Source organism: Amphiura filiformis, chromosome 17 (assembly GCF_039555335.1).
Source record: "Amphiura filiformis chromosome 17, Afil_fr2py, whole genome shotgun sequence".
NCBI lineage: Eukaryota > Metazoa > Echinodermata > Ophiuroidea > Amphilepidida > Amphiuridae > Amphiura > Amphiura filiformis.
In genome coordinates this window covers 35,102,326-35,125,233 of record NC_092644.1, presented here as the reverse complement: position 1 = coordinate 35,125,233, position 22,908 = coordinate 35,102,326, and the positions used below count along the sequence as shown (strand labels likewise).

The following is a 22,908-nucleotide window of genomic DNA, read 5'->3' as shown; positions in this document are numbered from 1 at the left end:
CTTAAACATGAGTTTACTTCTTTTTGACTCACTCCACACAGCCTGTATGTGCCAAATTAACCATAAGGCACACTGTTTTACTACCACGTTCAGAAACTCGATCATCACACAACAACTTGTTAACAAATCGTTTTTGAGTTTGATTTAATTTAATGCATTGCATTGTGATGTCAGATGCAAATTAGATCCTATTTTCATATCTCATCCTCTGTAGGGTTGTAGTTAGCAGTGTTAGTTTAAGTGCCTTGCAGCAACTTCACAGAAACTTGATATTTTCAAGGGCTGTGATCCAATTTACTACATTGTTGTTCTTACTCATCTAATGAAACATACAGGGTGTCCCAAAAGTCTTGATAGCATTTTAAACGTTCATAACTCTAGTATCACGCACACAGCATATGATAACAAAGATGAAGGTATCATTGCACAGAGAAAACTTGGGAATTGTTTTGACACCAAATTTGACATATAAACCAACTAACATAATAAATAACCTACGGTGAAACAGTTGGGCATATTACACACAAACCACACAATAAGTTTATCACGTCTCCGGATCCCAAGTATGCACTACCTCTTCTCAACTTATAGACCAACGTCCCCCCATTCAATTCAATTGCAAATATCAAACAGTTCTTGTATTATAATTTTATAAAAATAGACTATCAAGGTGACATACATGTACAACACCAAAAAATGTGTACTTCAGCATGCTTTGATTTTATTCTGAAATCAAGGCAGCAAAAGCTATCTTCTGAAGTTCCGTAACATGATCCCATTCTTCAATTCTCTGCTCTCTCACAACATGCAGAAGACTCCTGCACCAGGACTGTTAGGACATAACTATGCCCATATAAAATTAATGTTTTGGTTCTCGTCCAGAGGATTTTCATGAATTGATGAGGGAGGGAGGTGTTTTTGTTTTTTGTTTTGTTTTTTTTTCAATGTAAAATTAGCATTGTCAGTAGTTTTTGGTTTTTTCCAACAGTGCTCGAGGAAACGATGAGGCCCTTTTTTTTTTTCAAATGTGAGATTCTGAGGATAAACCCCTAGAGTACCACAAAAAGACTTGGAAGTGATGCTTGTTCTCTAATAAACTTATTTATATGTATGAAGATTTCATAAATCATTCCAAAGTCTTAAAAAATTGAAAAATCTAAAAAAAAATAAAATCTGACAAATCCCAGAAATTGAGGAGGGAGGGGACGAGAACCAAAATATTAATTTTACACGGCCTATTGATAATTCGCAGTGGATGATGAAAGACGGGGTGGTCAACATTAGAGATTACGTCCTTCATATTGTAACTGCAAACCGAAGGAAACAACCAGTTGTTTTTCATTACAAGTGTTCCAAAGTCAAGGCATATTCTACACTTTAGTTGTCACATTTGATCTTCAATCGGTGTTTCATCGTCAGTGTGATCAGTGCAGTGGCAGTGCTATGATTGAAACTTCTGTTTGAACATATACAGTAACCATAATTTATAGATTGGAAATTCTATGGAGAAATGATTTCAATATATCATCATCAACCATATCATAACAGAATAAGATAAGATTTTTCTTCAAAATTTTACTAGAAAAGAAGGGGAAGAGCGAAGTCTAAAAATCGATTGCATAATTCTCAACGAGAAACACATATTTTTGGTTGCCAGTATTGACATGTCGCATTTGAGTTGTATTGTTCATTGGTCATGTCATTATCTTATTAATGAAGAAAAATGTATATCATGTTTGGTATTTAAATAATTGCCTGAATTTACTCTTTCAAAATATGTAATGTAGTTTGATTTCCCCTCGGTCAATCCTAGCGAAAGATATGACGGTTCAAAATGGTATCGAGATATTTGGGACACCCTGTATCTTAACGGGCACTAAATTTTCCAGGGTAACAATATGAGCTTTCTTCTAACACCAAAATCTTGGTTTTGATAAAGAAAAAAATGGGGGATGATATTTTGTTGATTGGGTCACGCACCTTTAAGCAAATTTTTACCAATATACTGGACATTTGTAAGAATGAATGCAGTAAAATATGTTTGATCTATGAGTTTTAGTGATGGGCTAAGGATGCCATTGCAATAAACCTATAAATTAATTGGTGGGCTCCCCACCAGCCACCAGTGGCGCATGCCGTGGCCGCTCCTATATGTACCGGGGGCTGAAGAAAATTCAATTTTGCCACCCCTTCCTTTTTTTCCGGTGGTTTGAAAAAGTAAAAGAGCAAAAAAAAAAAAGGCAAAAGGATTATAGGCGCTAGCGCCCTAAAAACAGCACAATTTGATGTATAGTAGTCAGTACAATTTTTTCACTATCTTTTATACTTTTTCAATTTTTTTCAGGCCTTTTTTCTTTACTAATTCTTTTTTTTTTTCTTTTCTTCTTACACCGCCCCTTCGTTTTTCCACACCTACTAATTCCGCCGCCCCTTCGTTTTGGCCTCCCCCAAATACGCGCATGCCCACCCTGATAGCTACAACCCTGACCATGTGAAATCTTAGATTTAACAAATTTACATTGACTGATAAATTTGTTTGTATGTTTGGTTGATTTTCCCCACAGGGTACAATATGAATCTTGATACATGATATGATAACAGTGAAGGCACTGCATTATGGGTAAAATATGTCGCGTGGTTGTTTGTGGTGGCGCTGGTGTTGGGAAGACTGCGCTTTTAGAGCAGACAATATACGGCACACATACGGTTGGTAAAGTAAGTACTATTTACTAATTATAAAGCAATTGCGTATACTTGTTGAGAGTGAAATTGTATAGGCCTAATGCACATGTACTAAGATGTTGATATTGATGCATCTAATGCACTCCCCCTGTGGTGCTTGTGCATAATAAAGTGCATTTTTGGTATTTTCATTTTTTTTGAGCAATAAAGTAATATGCAGTATATTATCCTATTTCATTCACTAGAAAAAATCCTGTGATTTTTGCAATATCATTAAAGGAAGTGTCCGGCAATCACAACATTATGTCAGAAAAATAATTATCAAGCACGAATCACATGGTTTTATTTAAAACAAAGTCATAACCATAAAGACGAAAAAAAAACCAGCCAACTCTTAACACGCGATATTCAAAATTCCTGTGCCAAAATTTGTCTAGAGCAATGACGTCCTTATAATTCAGTGAAGCCTGACGACAAATGAGCACAAACAAACATGACGTTCATTGCTCCAGAAAAATTCTGTGTGGGAATTTTGAATATTGCGTGTTGAGAGATTGCTGTTTTTATTCGTTTTTATGGTTAATATGAGTTTGTTTTAAATAAAACCATGTGATTCATGCTTGATAATAATTTTTCCAACATATAAGACATAATGTTGTGATTGCCAGACACTTCCTTTAAATATGAAGACAAATACATATATAAAATGCATCAACCTGCAAGAAAATTAATTAAATTCGAAATGTAATTCGAAACACTGTGGATAGTATGCGAATATATGTACTGTAGTGGATTATGCACTATATCTGTCAATGGCCTCCACATATTTTTTCTAATTGCTTTTCTGATTGGCTGCTATGATATAGGAGTTGACAATAGGATCTTTTAGGATTCTTTGCCCTCTTTTCATCAACAACAACAAAATCAAGTTTGACAAGCACCCAGTTAATTTTCTAATTTAGTTGCTTGAAAAAAAAAGCGGAAAATTTAGCAATTTTGAGTGTTTCATAGGCGAATAATGGACAAAATGGATTAACCCTAATGTCCGACAGGCTTTTTGGAACAAAGAGAAGATGAACACAGCAGTTGTTTGTTTCTGTCAGGATTCGAACCCGAGACCCCTCACATGCCAAGCACTATATCGGCGATAGTTGCACAAATGAGTTGATAAACTTCATCACTAGCCACAAAATCCAATTACAAGAGGTCAGAGTTCAATGTCAAACAAAGCTGTTGTTTAGTTGTGTACATTATATATTTTCAATAAACATTATTACTACATACACACAACTGTTTGGAAACCATTTAAAAATGCAAATTTTGCACTCCACTTTGACGTGATGCTTGGGGATACTTATTATACCCGGGTACCAGCCTTTAGACAAGCACAAAACTACCCAAAAATCCCAGCCTTAAACAAAAGTAGACTATTACAAAGATATTTTGTCTCAGTATTATAATATAATTATCCCATTTCTTTTTGTTGATTCTGTTTCAGCCTATGGTGCCGACAATAGAAGATATCTATGTAGCTCATGTAGAGACAAACAGAGGTGTCAAAGAACAAGTCAGATTTTATGATACAAAAGGATTGGTGAGTTTTTCTTCATACATATCTATTTGCTTCAATCCTGGACATATATATTCTTTGAACAAGTTCATTTGGAATGTTAGTTTCAACTGATGACATTTTAGTGACATTTCACCACTACATGTACACTATACCATTCAGCAAATTCCATCAGCAGTGTCCGTCTGCCCTGTCTGATAATCGTGTAAAAAAAAGCAAGGTTACACATTGCTACGCAGCTTGACCAGCGAACGAGGTGCCAATGTGATAATGACGTGATTCAAATAGCCAATCAGAATCCCACTTCTGTATGCCATAAACTGCGCCAAATTTACAAACCGCTGAAGTTCTCTGCTGAAAACTATAGTGGTTTCCCATAGAGGGCGTAATGATATTATTGAGTGCATCGTCTTGCCTCTTGAAACCACTAGATAAGTGTCACTAAAAATGTGAGTCTAACATCTTCATTTTTCTTGGAATTGTAAAAAAACCATGTCAACTATATTATACCATAAAGTGGAAATTTTCACGCTAGATATATTTTCAGGAACACACATCTGGGATGGGTTGGGGCAGACACCCCACTCTTTTCAAAACGGACTTTAATATACATTGCAGATGCACAGGTATTACTTGCTATGCACACTACACAGGGCCAATGACATAAACTATAACTGTAGCGATTTTCTAAATGGTTAAACAGCCTCTTGTCTGTTTACACATGTGCATGTTTAAATGTGACAGTCCTAGTTCTAGTAAATGTTTCAATTTATATTTTTTGTTCTTTTAGGATGCCACAACAATAGAGTTAGCCAAACACTACTACAGTTTAGCTGATGTAAGTACAATGTAAATTTAAGTATGGTATCTTTGATAGCTGAGAAGAGGGAAAGGATTTCCCAAAACTAGATAATTATTTTTGTACATCTTTCATTTTATTCATTTTGTTTATAATGTTTTAGAAAATTGATCAATCTTTTGAAAAAGGTGGTGAGCTTCTGTTAACCCTTATCAACGTGAATAGTTTTAAAACGATTACTACTCAATTCTCCGTAGAACATAAATTACCATAGCAATATGTTTACATGAACTTTGTGGCTTGTGATGTTTGAATTCCCTGCCCAAAGCTAGAAGCATGCTGTCTTGATCACCAGTACGTACCACAGGTGTGTACACAGAGTATGTCCATTTACAGCGTAAATTGTTATCATTCAAATTCCTGGTGTGTGATTCACATGTGTATGTGTGCAATGCAGAGGAACAGGTGTTATATGATGTTATATTGGCGCCCAGGGCTAAAGGATACATAATGGCGACCCTCTCCAATTCCTGAAACAAATAGTGCCTATCACTCAATAATTTTGGCTATAATGAAGTTGCATATTGGTCTTCAATTGATCTTTTAAATGGCATTGTGTTGAAATGCGTGCAGAGCGCGTGAAAATCTTGACTTTCATCGCTAGGAGGGGTGCAGAATCGATGCTGAATTGGTCAATTCACCCTTCCCAGGGCAATTGCACCATTTCAAGTTGCTAATAAATATACAGGATTCTAATTTGCATTTCTCCAGCTGCAGTGTTGCTATTTCCAGTCATCCGTGTACATGTAGGCTTTCAGATCTGCATGTGAAATTTTTGATTAATCTGCAATGCTCATCTTAATTGTCAATCATTCTTAGTGAAGGTCACTCTCTATGTACTCTATGTCCTCTCTCCAGGGAAAAATGTTCCATTTTGGCTTTTTCGAGGCAGCCAGGAAAATTGGCAATTAAATGCTGAAGAAGGAAATTGCCTTCATAATGCCCCTGGTTATTTTTTACCTGACCCTCTCAGGCCCAATTTGGTCAATTCACAGTTACAAGGCACCACCAGCATGACCAGTGGCTGCTCAGGTGAGTCCAAAATGTGCAGTGCATATTATGGGAAAAAGTCAAAAAGCCTGTGTAACACTAATATTACACATGACACTGCTTGTTCAGTTTGTCAATATAAGAGTGTTACACATGAATGCACACTCAAACAGGGATTTACAATAATTATGCTAAAACTTTTTTTGTGTCTCTATCGATCATACAGAATCCTTTGTTGAGTTGATTTTAATATATCAGTATGGACCCTGGAGGTCATATATGGACTGACAAAAGCAACTACTGGTGGCGCATCATATTGCAAACCCCCGAACTCTACAGATATGATTATCTTACATATACCTCGATTATCAATCTGATTATTTTCTCTTGCAGGGTTTTATTTTAGTATACAGTATTACAAGCCAAGAGTCTTTCCGTCATTGCGAGGCAATCAAAAAAGAAATCGACAAATTGTCAAAGGAAAAGGACAAGAAAGAGGTGAGTCAAACCTATGACTAAAGCATTTTCCACCCTGATGTGGCAGCTAGTGACGTCAAAACGTTAAGGCAGCTGTTTTGCACGTGCATCTATGCGCCATCTTTAAGTGGGTGCATGTGTACGCCAGCGCTTTGAGCGAACACTAGCGATTTGTAGTTACAGCCAATGAAATGCGCACCGATGTCACTGCCACATCAGGTGGAAAATGCTTTAGAATTGAGATTTAGTCCTAAATGGGCATAATACCTTACATGAATACAAGAAGACATTAAGTGTATGATAATAATAAAACAGTTATAACCTTCTTGCATTTAACTCTGATTGAAATGGTTGCACGGTGTTATAATATGCTTGAATCTTGATGGGACCATGTGTTCAAGAAAGATGAGCATTCTCAAAATGGTTTATGACATATTGGCAATGTCCAAACGTAGATATTACCAACAATAAATTGGTTGTTTTGTTATTAATTACATTGATTACAAAGATTACATTGAATCCACTCAGACCAAAGTTGGCAGTAATGAAATTGAGATATAGGCAAAAACTAAGGAGCTAAGAACAATAAAAAACATAGGAAAATTTGCATATAAAAGTTCAAACCTTTGCAACCAAGTATGCCAGGGACTTAGTGGTTTGAGCATCACACATCGTCATCATCCCTATATCTTCGTGTTAAAAATTGCCGTGATAGTACAGCGAATCCTCTTGTTTTTTATCAGCTAAGCATCGCGATTTTGTTCGAGATAGGCCGAGCGACTCAGGCTAAGCATACCATGACTATCATATGAGATACCACAGCGTTTCTATATTCTACACATTATTACGATTTGTGCATGCTCTAGTACCCCATATGATGTTTCTATTACAAAAAAAAAATTTGTTTTCAGGTAAAACCAGGGTTTTGTTTCCAGTACACTCACTCGAAAAGCAGTACACTAATTAGCGGGCCTTGCAGCTTGCTGTGGATATCTTTTACTGCATTTTTAATGTAAAAATTTGAAATCCAACGTAAAAATTGAGATATATTTAATTTTGAGAATGACAATTATACTTTATAGGTATAAAGGAAGCGTTTAGCCCATTTAGTTAAGTTCCAGGTGCACGTCCTATAACACAATGCATATGTAAACTTTCTTTATCTGTGTCAATAATAGAATATTGATTTCAACAGAGTATTGAGCTGTATGGAAAAAATATTTATAATACAGGGTGTTGACACTGTGCATCAATAAGTTCAGGTATTGAGCAAGTTAGTGATGTCAATAAATCAATTTTCAGTGGATCAGATCATGTCATAATTTTAACCCAAAATGTCAATTTTAACAGTGCTATTCCAAGTTAGGGAAATTAGGAAAAGTATACAAGTAGCTGAAATATTTGTAATCAAGTGAAATGTGAGCTTACTACTTTGCACTTAAATAGAAATATATACTTGTTCATCGATGATGATATTGACAGTTGTTTGAATGTAGTAGCATTATTGTTTCTTTTTTAAGACAAACTCTTATGATGCACAATTTTCACTTCATGTAGGTATGTACAGTCATCATTGGCAACAAGGCAGATCTCTACAGAGAGAGGGAGGTAGAGTTTGATGTGGTCAGCTCATGGGCTCATAAAGAAAAAAGTAAGTGTTCATGTCCACCTGTCTGTATGTAGTCCGCAAAACACATTCATATATTTTAGACTTGCATGTCAGATGTTACTTAAATCTGTGCGATAAAGTCTTGAGACACGTGCCTTGTTGATTAAGTATTATTTAATTCTCTTTTGGTAATCAAATTTGTTTCAACCCAATAGTTGCTGAAGCAACTTAAGAATAGTGGTTGCCTCCACCAATCATAATTTATCTCTTGATCCTAACCTTCAACCATGGCCAAAATGTGTTGGGACACTTATGGAAAACTTCCACTATATTATGGCCTTATTTCCGTTATTGTTAACATGATAAAGTGGAGGTTTCTTTGGTGACAAGCCTAAACCCTTTCGTAACACCCCAACCCTCCCTTTTCCCCACCAATCTATGCCACTAGGCGCGTGTGACCAAAAAGGTAGGATTCAACATTGATTGGGGGGAGTGGGGGGCTTATTTACATTACCCTATGGTCATTTTCACGGTAAAGGGTGTAACTTTGGATTTTTAACATTTTAATCCGTAGTGTTCTAATAAAGCCACAGAATTCCATAATTTTTGGCCACATAAGTCATCTAGTTAGCAGCTACCTTGGGTAGCATAATCAGCTTTGGGAGTTACTGCATTCAGTTTTAGCAGGCTTAAATGTACTTAATATTGCCATTTTGAAAAACTATAAAAACAGTAACATTTTTGTAAAACCCTGTGTTTTCTTCAGTTAGTTCATGGATAATTTTTCTTATCCTGAAAGTACAGTCATATGTTCAGTAAACACTGCCACATTAGATTTAATTGTGAACGGCCCTGTATTTTTGAGAACCGGACTTCGATATTTATCGTTTCGGAGGCTTCATTTTCCGTTAACAATTGTTAACAAACTTTGTGGGTGTAGCTTTGGTTCATAATTCTTGGTTATTTCTTCACTTCTTCTTGATTCATAACAGTTGTTATCTTAACTTGAAATGGGTAACAAAAATTAGCCGATTTGCAAGCTTTTAAAATTTTTATATGATCTTGACTTCAAATAGCCGTTTTTCCGTTAACTTTTTGAAGCCTCCGAAACAAACTGTTCAGCAAGCTTGTGCAAATATAAATAAAAGAGCTCATCCAATCTATTTATCAAAATGTAGCAAACTAGATCCTCAAGTCACATGTTTTTAAATCGTGGAGATATATATCACCGTTTGAAAATGGGACCCAATACAAACTTTCCGTTAACAATTGAAGCCTCCGAAACAAATGAAGCCTCCGAAACAACAGTAAACTTAATTATCATCTATGCATATCTAAATTGGTGTGTTTCATACTGATATCTGCATTGTAATTATTACTTGATATGTGCAGAATGACATAAATTTAAAAAAAAATTGACATTATGGTTAATGTTTGAAAAATATACTGATACCTTAAAAAGCCTGTTTCGGAGGCTTCACATGCAAAAAACACCATACTTAACAAATGGGTGAAAAAATTAATGTGTGATAAATCTACAATATCTGCCGCATAGAATCATTGATTCAATACACACAAGAAAATAACAGCTTAGATGATCCCAACACTGTTGTTTTCAAAAAAACTACTTCTGCAATGTTTAACAATTGTTAACATGAAGCCTCCGAAACAAAAAAATGACTTGCTGTGATAATTTAATTTTTGTCACAACTGAAATTCAATACTTAGAAGCAAAGCATGAAAATTGGTAATTGTGATATTTTTTACCTATTTTTTTTATGTCAACTTGTAGTAGTTAGCTAAATATTTTACTTTTATGATCACCTGTGTTGTTAACTGAAGCCTCCGAAACACAAATCGCTTGAATTGCCAATTCTAAAAAATAACTCCAATTTCTGTGAAACTTGGCTGGGAGGTTCCTTTCATCAAGTAGTATTTGTACATGAAGTTAGACATTCAAATTATTTTAGGAACCCAATTAAAACTTAAAAAAATATGTTTAAGGTTTGGAAATTTCCATTGTAAATGACACTTGATGTTAAAAATTTTCAAAACTGCAATTACAAACATAGCAAAACATGGTATAAAATTTAACTTATATCTGTTGACTTACTTTGGAATGGAATTTCACATGTATTCCAGCTTTCATGTCAAAATTTTCTGAGGTTATGTAAAATACATTTTTTCTTAGATTTTAACCAAAATGTTATGCAAATGTCAAATTTTTTATTAGAAATCAAAAGGTTTAAGCCTTGAAACATTATTTTACTTGAAATTAAGTTGCTTCTATGCATGATTTCAGTAAACAGAAACATATTTAAGTGGTTTGAAATTTTGACCCTAAAAATCAAAAGTTACACCCTTTACCGTGAAAATGACACCCCAACCCTCCCTTTTCCCCACCAATCTATGCCACTAGGCGCGTGTGACCAAAAAGGTAGGATTCAACATTGATTGGGGGGAGTGGGGGGCTTATTTACATTACCCTATCAAAACCGTCCCAACATTTATGGCAGTATTGTATAAAGACTAAATCCTTCAGTTGTCTACACAGCACATGTATAATTTGTGTTATGCTTGTGTGACAACTGAAAAACTTACAGCTTGTATTTTGTCAGCGGACTCATGAAAATATTCTTGTGTGACTTTGCACCATAGCGCAAGTGACTATACTAAAATGCAGCAAACCTTTTACGAGCGCGACTACCGTGATGTTGCAAATTGGCGCTAACAACGCAGACGGGCATTAGCACAGTTCATTCATAAATTTCCACTCAGCAACAATATATCGCCTTAGCAGCCAATCAGAGACAAGTGCGTTCAACGCAGTATATACGCGATGTATCCTTACAATACGCGCTCGTCTAAGGTTTTCTGCATTTTAGTATAGCGGCACCCATCCACCACGCTGTTGTAACAAGATCTAAAGTTCTAAAAATATGTGTTCAGTGTAGCAAACACGGTCAAAAGGTCCATTTGGACACAACTGCGCAGTCTTAATGCAACCAGACTGGGTGCAAAGTCTGACAAGTAGATGAATGAGGGCAGTAGTCTAATCCTAACCTTAACCCTTAAACATAATACCCTAGGGCTAATACTAATCTCTTGGGGATGGAAGCAGTTGGTCTAATGTCTTACCAGCTGGAAATAAACAAAGCTTACATTTAGTACCGTACTTCAAATAATGGCAGTAATACAAGAAATTTCTGTTTTATTCCATACAAAATACCATACACACACATACTACAATGATGAAAGTCATAAAATTGCTGAAGAATTCTGACATCCACTCTAACTTCTGTTATTGTTTTACTTCCATTGTAGTTTTATTATATGAAGTGACAGTAGCTAACAGGAAGGGACTGATGGAACCAATCGTCTCATTGACTTCCAAGTTAACACAACCCACAGGTGGGTATTACACAACAGGGGTTTCCCGCTGTTTTGTCTATTTGTTTGTTTGTTGCTTACAAGCTTAAGACCGTATTAACAGGGAAGTTGGTATAGAAGCTAAAATCCACTTCAAATTCAGCTTTACATTCACCCAAGGTGGAGAATGAAAAAGATTATAGCCAATTAATGAATATCATGTCCAGTGTGTTGATGAATTACCTTTAAAAAAGCAGAAAGAAATGAAGTGGTGGTGATTTTTTAACATGATTTTGAAATGACCTATGCAATGTGTCAGTTAAAAATAGATGTAAATTGTTTACAAGTTGAATGTTTACCCTAAAGATTTCTCTTTAAACTACATTACATTTTGGAAGTTAGTTAGTAGTGTAAAAGTTGACATTTTCTCAGAGCATTAATGCTCATGCTTTTCATGCTCAACACAGCTGTCATTAAAGTTAAAACACACAAGAAAAGTAAGAGAACCCAAAAATATGAAATTATTAAAAAACCAACAAAGTAGTTCAAAATTGGCAACAATTACCACTTTTACAGTAATTTCAAATTTACAGGTTAAAGCTTAAACATTAATTGATTGATCGATTGATTGATTGATTGAATGAATGAATGAATGAATGAATGAATGAATGAATGAATGAATGAATGATTGATTGAATGAATGATTGATTGATAAGCTTAAAAGGTGGGTGACCTGATGTACTATTCTATAGACCACTGCAGTACACCTTCTAATTCTTGAATTTAAACTCAAAACTTGGAATCATACTGTTTAAGTGATTGGATTTTATGTACATGTAAAGTAGTTTAGTTGCTCTTAAGATGGCACTTGATAGAGTTCTGAAAGCTCAGCCCCCTGGAAAGGTCTTCTCCAGGGAAAGATTAAACCTTACTCATGTTTACCAACCTAGAGTACCAAATATTTTCAAATTGAATGTATAAAGTATGTAATCAAATTGGAGCACCCACCTTATAGTATGTAAAATTGTAAAGCTTAGGCTCAGATATCATGATATGATCATATCGAATTGGGCTATTTCAGTTGAAATCCATACATCGTATGGAAGACATGATCTTTCACACAGGGAATGTGAATTTCAAATGGGCAACTCTATTTGAAAATCTACACTCCCTGTGTGGGCGATTAAGGTCTTGTCTTGGGGGTGTATAGATTTCTAATGGAATAACCCAATGAGGCCAAATTTTTTATACTATACATGTAACAATGTTCAGGTCATGATGATTGTATAGTATATGATAGCTTTTCATTGTGGTCACATTATTTTTCTATGACTTATACATAATGTACATTCCTCTTTCAGCTGTGTTGTCGTAAATTGCTGTTCAGTCAACAATGTGCAAGTCATTAATGATCTCATATTATGGCATGCCATTGTGATCATAACAAATATTTCCAACACATTCATGATATACATGTTAATGTACTTTTTCCTCTCTCAGAGGTGTCCTCCCACAAAGTGTCCTCCCACAAAGGGCCCACCCACAAAGCCCTTCACAAAGTTAATCTCAAAAGTGAGTTAAATGGAGCAATTTGTTTTTAATTTTTCACATTAAAACACCTTGTTGGAATAGGCACCTGTAGCTAATTAGTCATAGAAACAGACAAGAGAAGTTTGATTCTGCTATATTTGTCTGTCACTGAATAGTGTACCTCCAGGTTGTTTCCACATGCACCTGGTATACCATACTTTAACTGTATTAAAGTATGTGCTTGTTTGTATGGATTAAGACTGCTGAAAATGCTACGTGGACAGTTTGCACTCATGATTTCTAAGATATTATTCATTGTTTGATTTTGCCAAAAATCTGGTACACTATTTTGGGCCCTTCCCAAGAGTGACAATCCAATATGGTAAAGTCCCCAAAGCATTTATACTTTGAATTTCTCTGTTCTATTTCTATGAGCTATGCATTCATCAATACAATATACCATTGTGATAACCACATACTGATGAATAGCAGTCAACTATAAACCATACGTACCACTTTGTAGTATTTCAACTCCAGAGGGCGATGTTACCGATTTTGTTTACAGTGCAAAGTAGTTTTTTGGTATGTTGCTACTTGCGCAAATGAATCACAAAAAAAAAAAACTTTATAGGAACAGTTTATACTTTATAGTATATCTGCTATTCAGCATGATGTAGAAATGAAATCACACGGATTATAGTCATTTCTATAACAACATTGTAATCAAGTTTCCCTGGAGTAACCAGAAGAGTAAGTAGATAGGCTTTCACAACAGGATTCCATAACATCTGATTTTATATACGGGTGCGCCGTCGGATATCACATTACAGGTGCAGCCGGTCAATGTGTGAAAACTACTGGTGCAGCCAGTCACTGTGTGAAAGTGGTCATGGTTTCTTCAGATGTGGCTCTGACTTCATCAGGACTGATGAAGTCAGAGCCACATCTGACGAAAGCTACTGATGAAGTCAGAGCCACATCTGACGAAAGCTTGACCACTTTCACACAAAGACTGGCTGCACCAGTACTGTAGTTTTCACACATTGACCGGCTGCACCGTGTAATTTGATATCCGACGTCGCACCCGTATATAAAATCAGTTGTAACCAGAACAGTCTCAATTTTATACAAATTATGAAAGTGGGCAAAGCTGAAAATCACGAGTGGAACATCAAAATTGTAGCATAACTTGTGAGATGCAAAATTTGGTGAACATTTACAGGGTGATTCAAAATACCTTTGCAAACTCCAGGGAAAATTGATAAGTCATACTATTAATTATATTGATTGCACACATCTGATAAATTTATCAATAACAAAATTGTGCTGATTATATACTCTCCTAACTCATGTTAGATCAGTCAAGTTAACTTACATGTACTTATTTTTAATACACACGTTTCCCCATATATACTATACTAGCACTAACCATGGCCAGAATAAATAGAGACGATTTTATCATATTTTTCATCTGTTATTGGTACCAAAGCTTGAAATGTATGTGTATGAGGGGTGGGGTGTGTGTGTGCACAAGTTTTTGATGTGTGCAGGGCTGCGTTTGAAACTCCGTCAAACCGAGGGGCTTAACTTTTATACACACTGAGGTTCGCCGTAAAAGCGAGGTCAAAGCAAGGATAGCGTATACGAAGAGAGAGAATCTTTTACATAGGCATACCTCATTCTGTATGGAGTGTATAAAAAACACTCTTAAAAGCTTTTCTCACTTTTAATGGGGGTAGTGTGAATGTCTCGGTGTGAATGCACAGACTTGACACACAAAGTGTGGGCACCCTCACTTTGTTTGAGCTTGCGAGTAGGGGTGCGTGTGTTTGTGATCACTGGTGATTGGGGCCTTCTTTGTGTCTTTTCCCCATCAAGATGAGACATAAGAACAACCGGGGACATCCTCAGTTACATGATTTCACGTGGGGTTGTTATATTGCAATAATAACATAACAAAATTTATTTTGATCTAGGTTTATGTAATATCTGAAATTACTGTAGCTTGTACTTACCAGTCTCTAATTACTATCAACTACACCTACATGTACAGTATATAATTATACATGTGTTCTACCTTTGCTGCTCAATGTTCTCTAGCATTGCTATGTAAGTAAAGTTCATCCATATCAACTTGGTACTAGAAGTCCCAGCAATTTTGATTCTGGCTGCCATTATAAGCCCAACAGGAAAGACGTACATTGTTGGCTTCAGGGCTACAGAAAGAGAGCATGTTTGTTTATCAGTTGGGTATTTTGTGACTTTAGCATCCTCTTGTTAAGGTATTGTTCAATAGATATCCACAAAAAATCTTATTTCCAAAATTTCATTTGATTCGAACATTGAATAATTGCATGTGCTATTACAGTACCCCATAGGGCACTGTTTTGTAATTTCCATCTGTCGACAGTAATATGACCAATAATTGTGCAAGAAAGTTTATAATGGGCACAAACATTATGTAGTCCTACATGTGTGTATGATGGTATAAAAATCTCAACTTGCTTATCATGAAGTCACCATAAGTGTACAGTCATACCATATGGATGAACTTTACGTAACTATATCACAACTTGGTTTTTGTAGAACCCGTAACTGTCTGTCTGTTTGTACCGTTCTCTCACTCTCTTGCTTACTTGTTTACCTTCTTAATTGGCACTTCCTCAATCATTCACTTGTATCAACGCACCACAGTGGCTAAACCTAGTCATCGTAACGGCTGGATGGAGCCCATCGTGTCCCGTATCTTCACGAGGGACTCCACCTAAATTAACTAGCTCTCAAATGCCCACATTATCGTATAGCAGGTAGTGTACGTCATCTTTGAAACTTTTGTCCATTGTTTGTTGTTTCAGTATCTATTTGTATTAACATTCATATAGTAGTCCATTGAGTAAGATCTCATTTTGACCTTGATATATCCATAAATGAAGAGCTTTGTTGCAAACCCCTTACATCCACTTGAGCAATTTTGAGAAAACATCAACAAATCATCAAAAAAGTACTGATATATGGGGGTTTGCAACAAAAGCCAAAAACTGCTTTTGTTGAAAACCCCCCTTATATCAGCGATTTTGATGTGTTCTCAAAATTGCTCAAGTGGATGTAAAGGGTTTTGCAACAAAGCTTTCACAAATACAGCTACCATCCTGTAGCTTCAGGCTGTGGCCATAAGACTTCCTGGCATTCCCAAAGCCAGGGATGTGCGATGCACCCCTTAAAAATGCCAATCTGAATAAAAAAGAAGTCCAATTTTTCTGTAAAAACATTGAAAATTAGCCCTTTTTTGAAGGAAAACCTCGCAACAAAAGGTCTACTTTTTTCGGCAAAAACATAGAAATCAGCCCTTCTTTGAAGGAAAAATTCACTAAAGGTCCACTTTTGAGCCTGTTTCACCCCCAAAATCCTGGCTACAGGCCTAGCTATTGCAAGCAAAACTTTACCCCTTCCCCAGTAAAAAATAAACACCTCACTATTTTGGCCAATTACCAGACAAATTTTCAGACACCCCCTCCCCCAGAGGAAAATTTCTGGTGCAGACACTGGACAGAGCCTGAAAGTATTGCATAATAAGGAAAAACTGAAATGAAATGAAATGGTTTTACTCAGTGGGCTAAAACCTTGTGTTTATATTTTAATGTTTGCTTTTCATGTTGCTTGTACTAACCTTGTTATATACAATGCCATTATATGTTGCTTAATTCATATACATTAATAAACATATTATACATATGCATGAATGTGTATGTCATTCATGCATCTTTGGTGTTTCTGTCGTTGCTTGATGATATATCTATATTTTCAGGGCATTTAGAATGTCACTCTACTTGCTTAGTTGGTATATTGTGTTTTATGAGATACCTCATTTTCAGACATTTGAATGATACCGTGATCTGAGGTTTGTCCAGATGCAAGTTCTATTATAAATTGTAAAAATAAGTTTGTTTATTTTAAAATCATTGTTTCAGCTGATTTATATGTAATAGCCAAGGCCAGGTTACCCAAACTTTGTCCAATAAATGATACATTTTTTGTCCTTGTATTTAGTTGCAGATATAGATTTATTAACCCTAAAGTGTACCAAACATTAAAAAAAACACAATTCCAAAAGCATATGCTTGGGCAGGTATCCCACATGATGTGATTGCATCATCATGCGAACAGTCATATGTGAAGGGAATTGTGGGAAGGAATGTTGGTACAAATCAATATCCGGTAGAGAAACACAGAATATGTGATGCAATCAAGCAAAATGAGTCTGATGTCGATCAACATCAAATCAAAATTCAGTTTTCAATCTCATTATATGAGCCATTCTTGGAGCTTTTTTGGCTGAAAACCCCATCATAATTAGACTTATGGTTCCAAAGATATGGTCATTTCAGTATTGCCCAAAACAATAAAATACAAAGGAAGTTGGACACTATTATAATTGATTATCTCAAAATTAATAGTCCCGACATCTAACTCATTTTGCTTGATCGCATCACATATGGTGAAGGAAAGCTTGGCCGGCCAAGCTACACCCTTCTGGCAAGGTAGGCCTGTGCACGTCTCTGGCACCCTAGGGGTCTGTGGTTCAAAAGCGCACCCAAGAAATTTTTTTTTTCTTCTTCTTTCTCTTCCTTAAGTTCCTTCCTTCTTTCCTTCCCCTTGCCAAAAAGCAAGCAACTATAGGGCTTAGGGTTAATGAAAATTAATAATACATTATCAATATCCATTAATATAAAACTGATATGTTGATTGATTTGTTTATAAGGAATTGTCTAGTTAAGTAATTAGTCAATTGATAGTGGATTTGTTAGTTTAATAGTTAGTTACTTAGTTATTTAGTTAGTTGCTTAGTTCAGTTTTATAGTTACTTATTTAGTTACTTAGTTTAGTTAGCTAGTTATTAAGTTACTAAAACGTAGTTAGCTAATTAACTTAAAAGTTTAATCTGCCAGTTAGCTATGTAGTTTAGTTAGCTAGTTAGTTGCTTATGTGCCTTATCTCAAGTTGAGAATAATGCCATGTTGGATTTTGCAGTGGCAGATTCTAATCATGCACACTAACTTATTATCATATACATAGAATAGAAAGTTGACTTGTCTGTACAGTGGGAATGCAACCATGTAAACGCATTGATTTGAATCTGCCACTGCAAAATTCAACATAGTGTTACTCTCAACTTGAGACGAGACACGCTATAGTTTAGTTAGCTTGCTAGTTAGTTATTAGCTATGAGTTAGTCATTAGTTACATGTAGTTAGTCAGTTTCCAGGTTGGTTCATTAACCAATCTGTTACATAGTAATTAGTTATTTATTTTGTTTGATTGATAACCTTTCTTTAATATCTTCCATTCACAAGCTGGTTGGATGATATTTTAGTAATTCTTAGATGTATTTCTAGACAAACAAAACACTTAGGAAGTTTGGAGCGATTGCGAATAGGGTGCAACTCTACTAGTCTTATTACAAGACTGCCCTACCCCAACCCTAACCCTAAACTCCGTAAACGAGGATTGGACTCAAGTCTAGCAAGTTGTACTGGAAGTTTGTTGTATTATCACAGTTTGCTTGCAACATTCCATTAACAAGTTTTGCATTTCAGCAGTTAATTTTGTTCATTATACTTCTAGTATTTCCCCATTTTTTAACATTTAAATTGTATGTATCACATATGAGAATGTACATTGGAATGACCAGTACATATTACTTCTAAGAAGGTTTACATCAAATGTAAATATAGCATGATACATCAGCATAATTAGCATGTGCACATAATATTAACCCAATGCTGTAAATAAACACATTTATTACATTCCAGGTAACTGTTAGAAGCATTTATCAAAAGTATACATGTTATTTAGCTAACCAAATTATATTGAATTAGTTTCAGTTGATTCCATCTGCATGAGCTGTAACAAAGCAATCATGTTGCAAAAATTACATTTAATAACTTGTGCCACAATTTCTTTTCTATTCCTGAACAGCAGTGGCATAGCCAGGATTTTGGTGTGAGGGGGCAAAGCCAAATTGTTGTCCCCAAGGCTAGATTTTTGTCCCCTTTTAGGGGGGAAATCCAGATTTTTGTCCCCAATTTCTTGTCCCATACAATGTATTTGGTCATTTTAAGGACATTTTGCTATTTGCAGTCTCTGTTTTGTCCCTGACATTTTGGGGGGGGGGGGCACTCCCACGGGTTATGCCACTGCTGCTGTAGCAGCTAGGGTGGGTATACCTCAAGGGAGATATCAATGCCTCACCTTGCACAAAATTGTCCCATAGTTATCCTATAATGCTTTGCACCACAGAGCAACAATAATTTCATTTTTGTGGTATAAATATATTACAGAAATATATGTTGCTGTTATTTTTTAGGTTTTTAAATAACTTTATCTTGCACCTGGCTTATCAGTATTCACTATGAAGACTTGGGTTTAACTGCTCTCTGATGAGTATTTTTAAATATATAAATATTTCAATTAAGGACCAATTTATAAACTGTACTCCGGATTCCAGAAAAAATACAGCACTAATTTTTTTCAATTAAAAAAATGTTATCTTGTTTTACAAAATGAAACATAGCTAAATCCTAATCTTTTAGTTAGATCTAACTGGCAATAAAAGTTAAATTTTAATATTTTTGTGTGCACATGTAGTCTTGCTGCATTTCCTCTTTGCTGATGCTATGTGCGTGCCTGATAAGTTGTGCAAAGGCGACGCAATACAGAGTTGTTCTAGTTCTACTGGATTTATGGGTAGACAACTTACGTTGTATCCCCGGGTTGTATCGCGCCCATCTTGTCCTCTTGAACCTAGAGGGTTCAGTGCAGATATCTGAACCGGGGGATTGTCCCCCTTTTCTTTTCGAATAGCTCTGACACTTTAACATGCACAGGGATGAATCCTCCTGAACACAGGCTTAACATGATTTCCGAATCACGGACATCGCACATACACTACCTATATCTGCACGTGCTAAGCAGTGTAGGGGGCGAGAATAAATTCTACAATTTAATCAATTCTGTGATGAAACTGGACTTAATTGAAGGATTCCCGACCATATAGGAACTTAGAGAATAAATGATAGGATTTTGTCTTTTGCCTATCAATATCGTGTGTCATAATGGATGGGCTGGCCAATATTTTGAGTAGTGGATGCCGGCGCAGCGTATCCACTACGATAAAAATATTGGCCAGCCCATCCATTATGACACGATATTGATAGGCAAAAGACAAAATCTATCATTTATTCTCATTCTTATTCAGTTTTAATGTAATTTTTGCGAGAAAAACTGCCTTTTTCAGAAAAAATAAAGTTACTTTTGTAAGGACATCCCTGTTGTTTTAAATGAGCGAAACCATCACGAACATCTAAGCCGCCGAATCGCGTTCTTAGTTCTCGCGACGTGCATTACGCTTGAACGCATTATCGCTAGCGATCATTGAGGAGCAACAAGCGTGCACGCCGTTGCGTGGCGGCTAGCGCCCTGACTAATATCACTATCAACTATTGTGAGATATTATACACCTGAAAACCAATCAAATTATGTGAATTCTTTACAAGACGCACCCATTGAATAAGAATTATATATGTCTTACCTTAAAGCCTTAATAATACTATTTCCGTCACATTGTAAATTTTTTTCTATACTCAAAATGCTGAAATAATACTAGTAATAATTGTCGGGAAGGGTTTCTATCCATTTTGAGCTGAAATAACAAGGTAAAGTGAAAGAAACCCTACTGGTTATTTTGGACGTTTAACATGCAGTTCTATTGAGGATATATTAAAGTCATGATCATGAATTATGACCTTATGTCAAACTTTGCTCTGTTGACCTACAAACACAGCAAATTTGGCCAATTCCATTTAGGTGCAAGTTGGGACATGTGTAAACATTACCAATATGCCAAAAAAAAATCAGGTTTGAAAAAAAAAAAACCACCAATTTCATATTATAAGATCGTACATTATGGCTTTAAAGTGGTAATTAATTCCATTAATTCCATGAGGTGCTTGGGAGGGAGGATGGTGCATATACGCAATAGGTTGGGAAAGAAATTGTGGCATATATAACCATCTACATGTAATAAACTTGAATATTTCAATACATTTGTAGCTATTTTTTATATCACTTTATATCCTATTCAAGAGTTTCTAATGAAATATTGAACTTACAATTTTTATTTTCAGCCAAGTCCACCTTTGCCCTCGGCAAGTTTAAATCCGTCAAGCAACAAAGCAGTTCTTCCAATGATCACAAAGACTAGAAGATATCTACCCACCGTCAGTCTGTTTGAGATTCTACTCATCACCATTTCAGCACAACCAGGAGTGAAGATTCAGTCCTTGCACACATCTTGATGATGAGAAGAAGAAGGAGGAGGAGGATGGTGATGATGAATAAACATGATGATGCACAAACAGAGTAGCAGGCATGAGAATTTTCAGGTTTAAGCATGAATTCAGGCTTTTTTGGGGGTCAAAATTTCCGCACTTTCTGTTAATTTCAGCCCGTTTTTGGACTTTATATAGCCTAATATCACACGCTTTTTCAGTTTTTTCAAACTTCTAGGGTTTTTTCATGGATGATCATTCTCATGCCTGGAGTAGGAATGAAGATTTATTTCAATGAGCTATACCATTTAAAATCCATACTCCCTCTGTCAAAGATTTAGCTAAAGTCTTCCACAGAGGGAGTATGTGTTATAAATTAAAAAGTCAATTTGGTAACTTCCATTTGCATGCTTTGATATACTCACTCCACATTGTGGAAGATATTTAAGGTAAAGCAATATACAGGAGGAGTATGAGTTTCAAAATAATTAACTCTAGCTAATTCCAAGTGAAATTTACTCCAGTAGCCCATTTTACAAAGACATATGTTCTATCGCACATTTAATTTATCACATCGACTACTTGGAGTGCAAGAAGGTTAGTGCCTTTTCAAATCAGTCAATTGTACTGAACTATATGTAATACATGTATGTATGTATATACATGTAAAGACAACAACATTGAACATTCTAGAAATGTAGTGCTGAAATAACTAATCTTAGTACATGTGACATTTCAGAAATGTCTGATGCTCTTGACTTTGTATGTTACAATGTAGTCCAGTGACTAATTATAGTCTATATATCTACCTCGAGTCACCGGCACTAGCTTTGAAGTTCAGTGTGTTCTGTGTTATTTTAGCTTAGTATTACTTGGTGCGTGTACATACTTTTACTCACACGATCAACGTTCCGCATATGTACACACAAGAAACCATGCTAAGCCAACGCAGCACACGCTGAATATCAAAGCTAGTGCCAGTGACATGAGGTAGATATATAGACTATATAGCTAAAAGCAGTTATCCATTTTGTGCTCAAAGCAGTTGACACATAAAGCCCTAACATCAATCGTAAGTTTGATCACAAGTCTTTGTGAAATGGGGCCATGGTCATAAACAGTTATGTAGAATCCACCCGTAAGCTTTGTTAGGGAATCTTCATAAAAAAATTCATGGATATTTCTTGCCCACTGGTATTTATCTGTTGGAAGATGTGTAGACGAGTTAAGACAATGTAAAATATTCATCTCAGGTAACCATAAGGGAACAATCCAAAATGTCAATGAAGCCCTATAAATGAAACGAGCTTTGTTACAAAACTAATCCTTTCCCTCTATAACAAAAACAGTGTTTTAAGAATATACAAGAATCATAATGAATTTTCAACTCCTCCCATCCACTCCCCATCTCCACATAATTAGTTTCATTCATATAGAGCTTCATTGATATTTTGATTTGTTCTCTAAAGACTACATTCATACTTGTAATATACAT

At 35.7% G+C, this 22,908-nt stretch overlaps 1 protein-coding gene across 3 annotated transcripts in view; it reads left to right on the top strand.

Annotated features, from left to right (window-relative positions):
- Nucleotides 1–22,075, top strand: part of LOC140137702 (NF-kappa-B inhibitor-interacting Ras-like protein 2) — a 30,967-nt gene extending 8,892 nt beyond the window's left edge. Inside the window, exons 2-9 of one of the 3 annotated variants that reach the window (XM_072159460.1) lie at nt 2,565–2,715; nt 4,181–4,276; nt 5,043–5,090; nt 6,495–6,599; nt 8,136–8,229; nt 11,512–11,598; nt 15,781–15,893; nt 21,270–22,075. In XM_072159460.1, coding sequence (XP_072015561.1) covers nt 2,617–2,715; nt 4,181–4,276; nt 5,043–5,090; nt 6,495–6,599; nt 8,136–8,229; nt 11,512–11,598; nt 15,781–15,854 — 603 coding nt within the window. In that variant the 5' untranslated portion in view covers nt 2,565–2,616 and the 3' untranslated portion in view covers nt 15,855–15,893; nt 21,270–22,075. Of the gene's footprint in view, nt 1–2,564; nt 2,716–4,180; nt 4,277–5,042; nt 5,091–6,494; nt 6,600–8,135; nt 8,230–11,511; nt 11,599–13,056; nt 13,129–15,780; nt 15,894–21,269 lie in introns of all 3 variants that reach the window. The other 2 variants (XM_072159458.1, XM_072159459.1) reach the window with 2 other exon arrangements.
- The last annotated feature ends 833 nt before the right edge of the window (nt 22,076–22,908 follow it).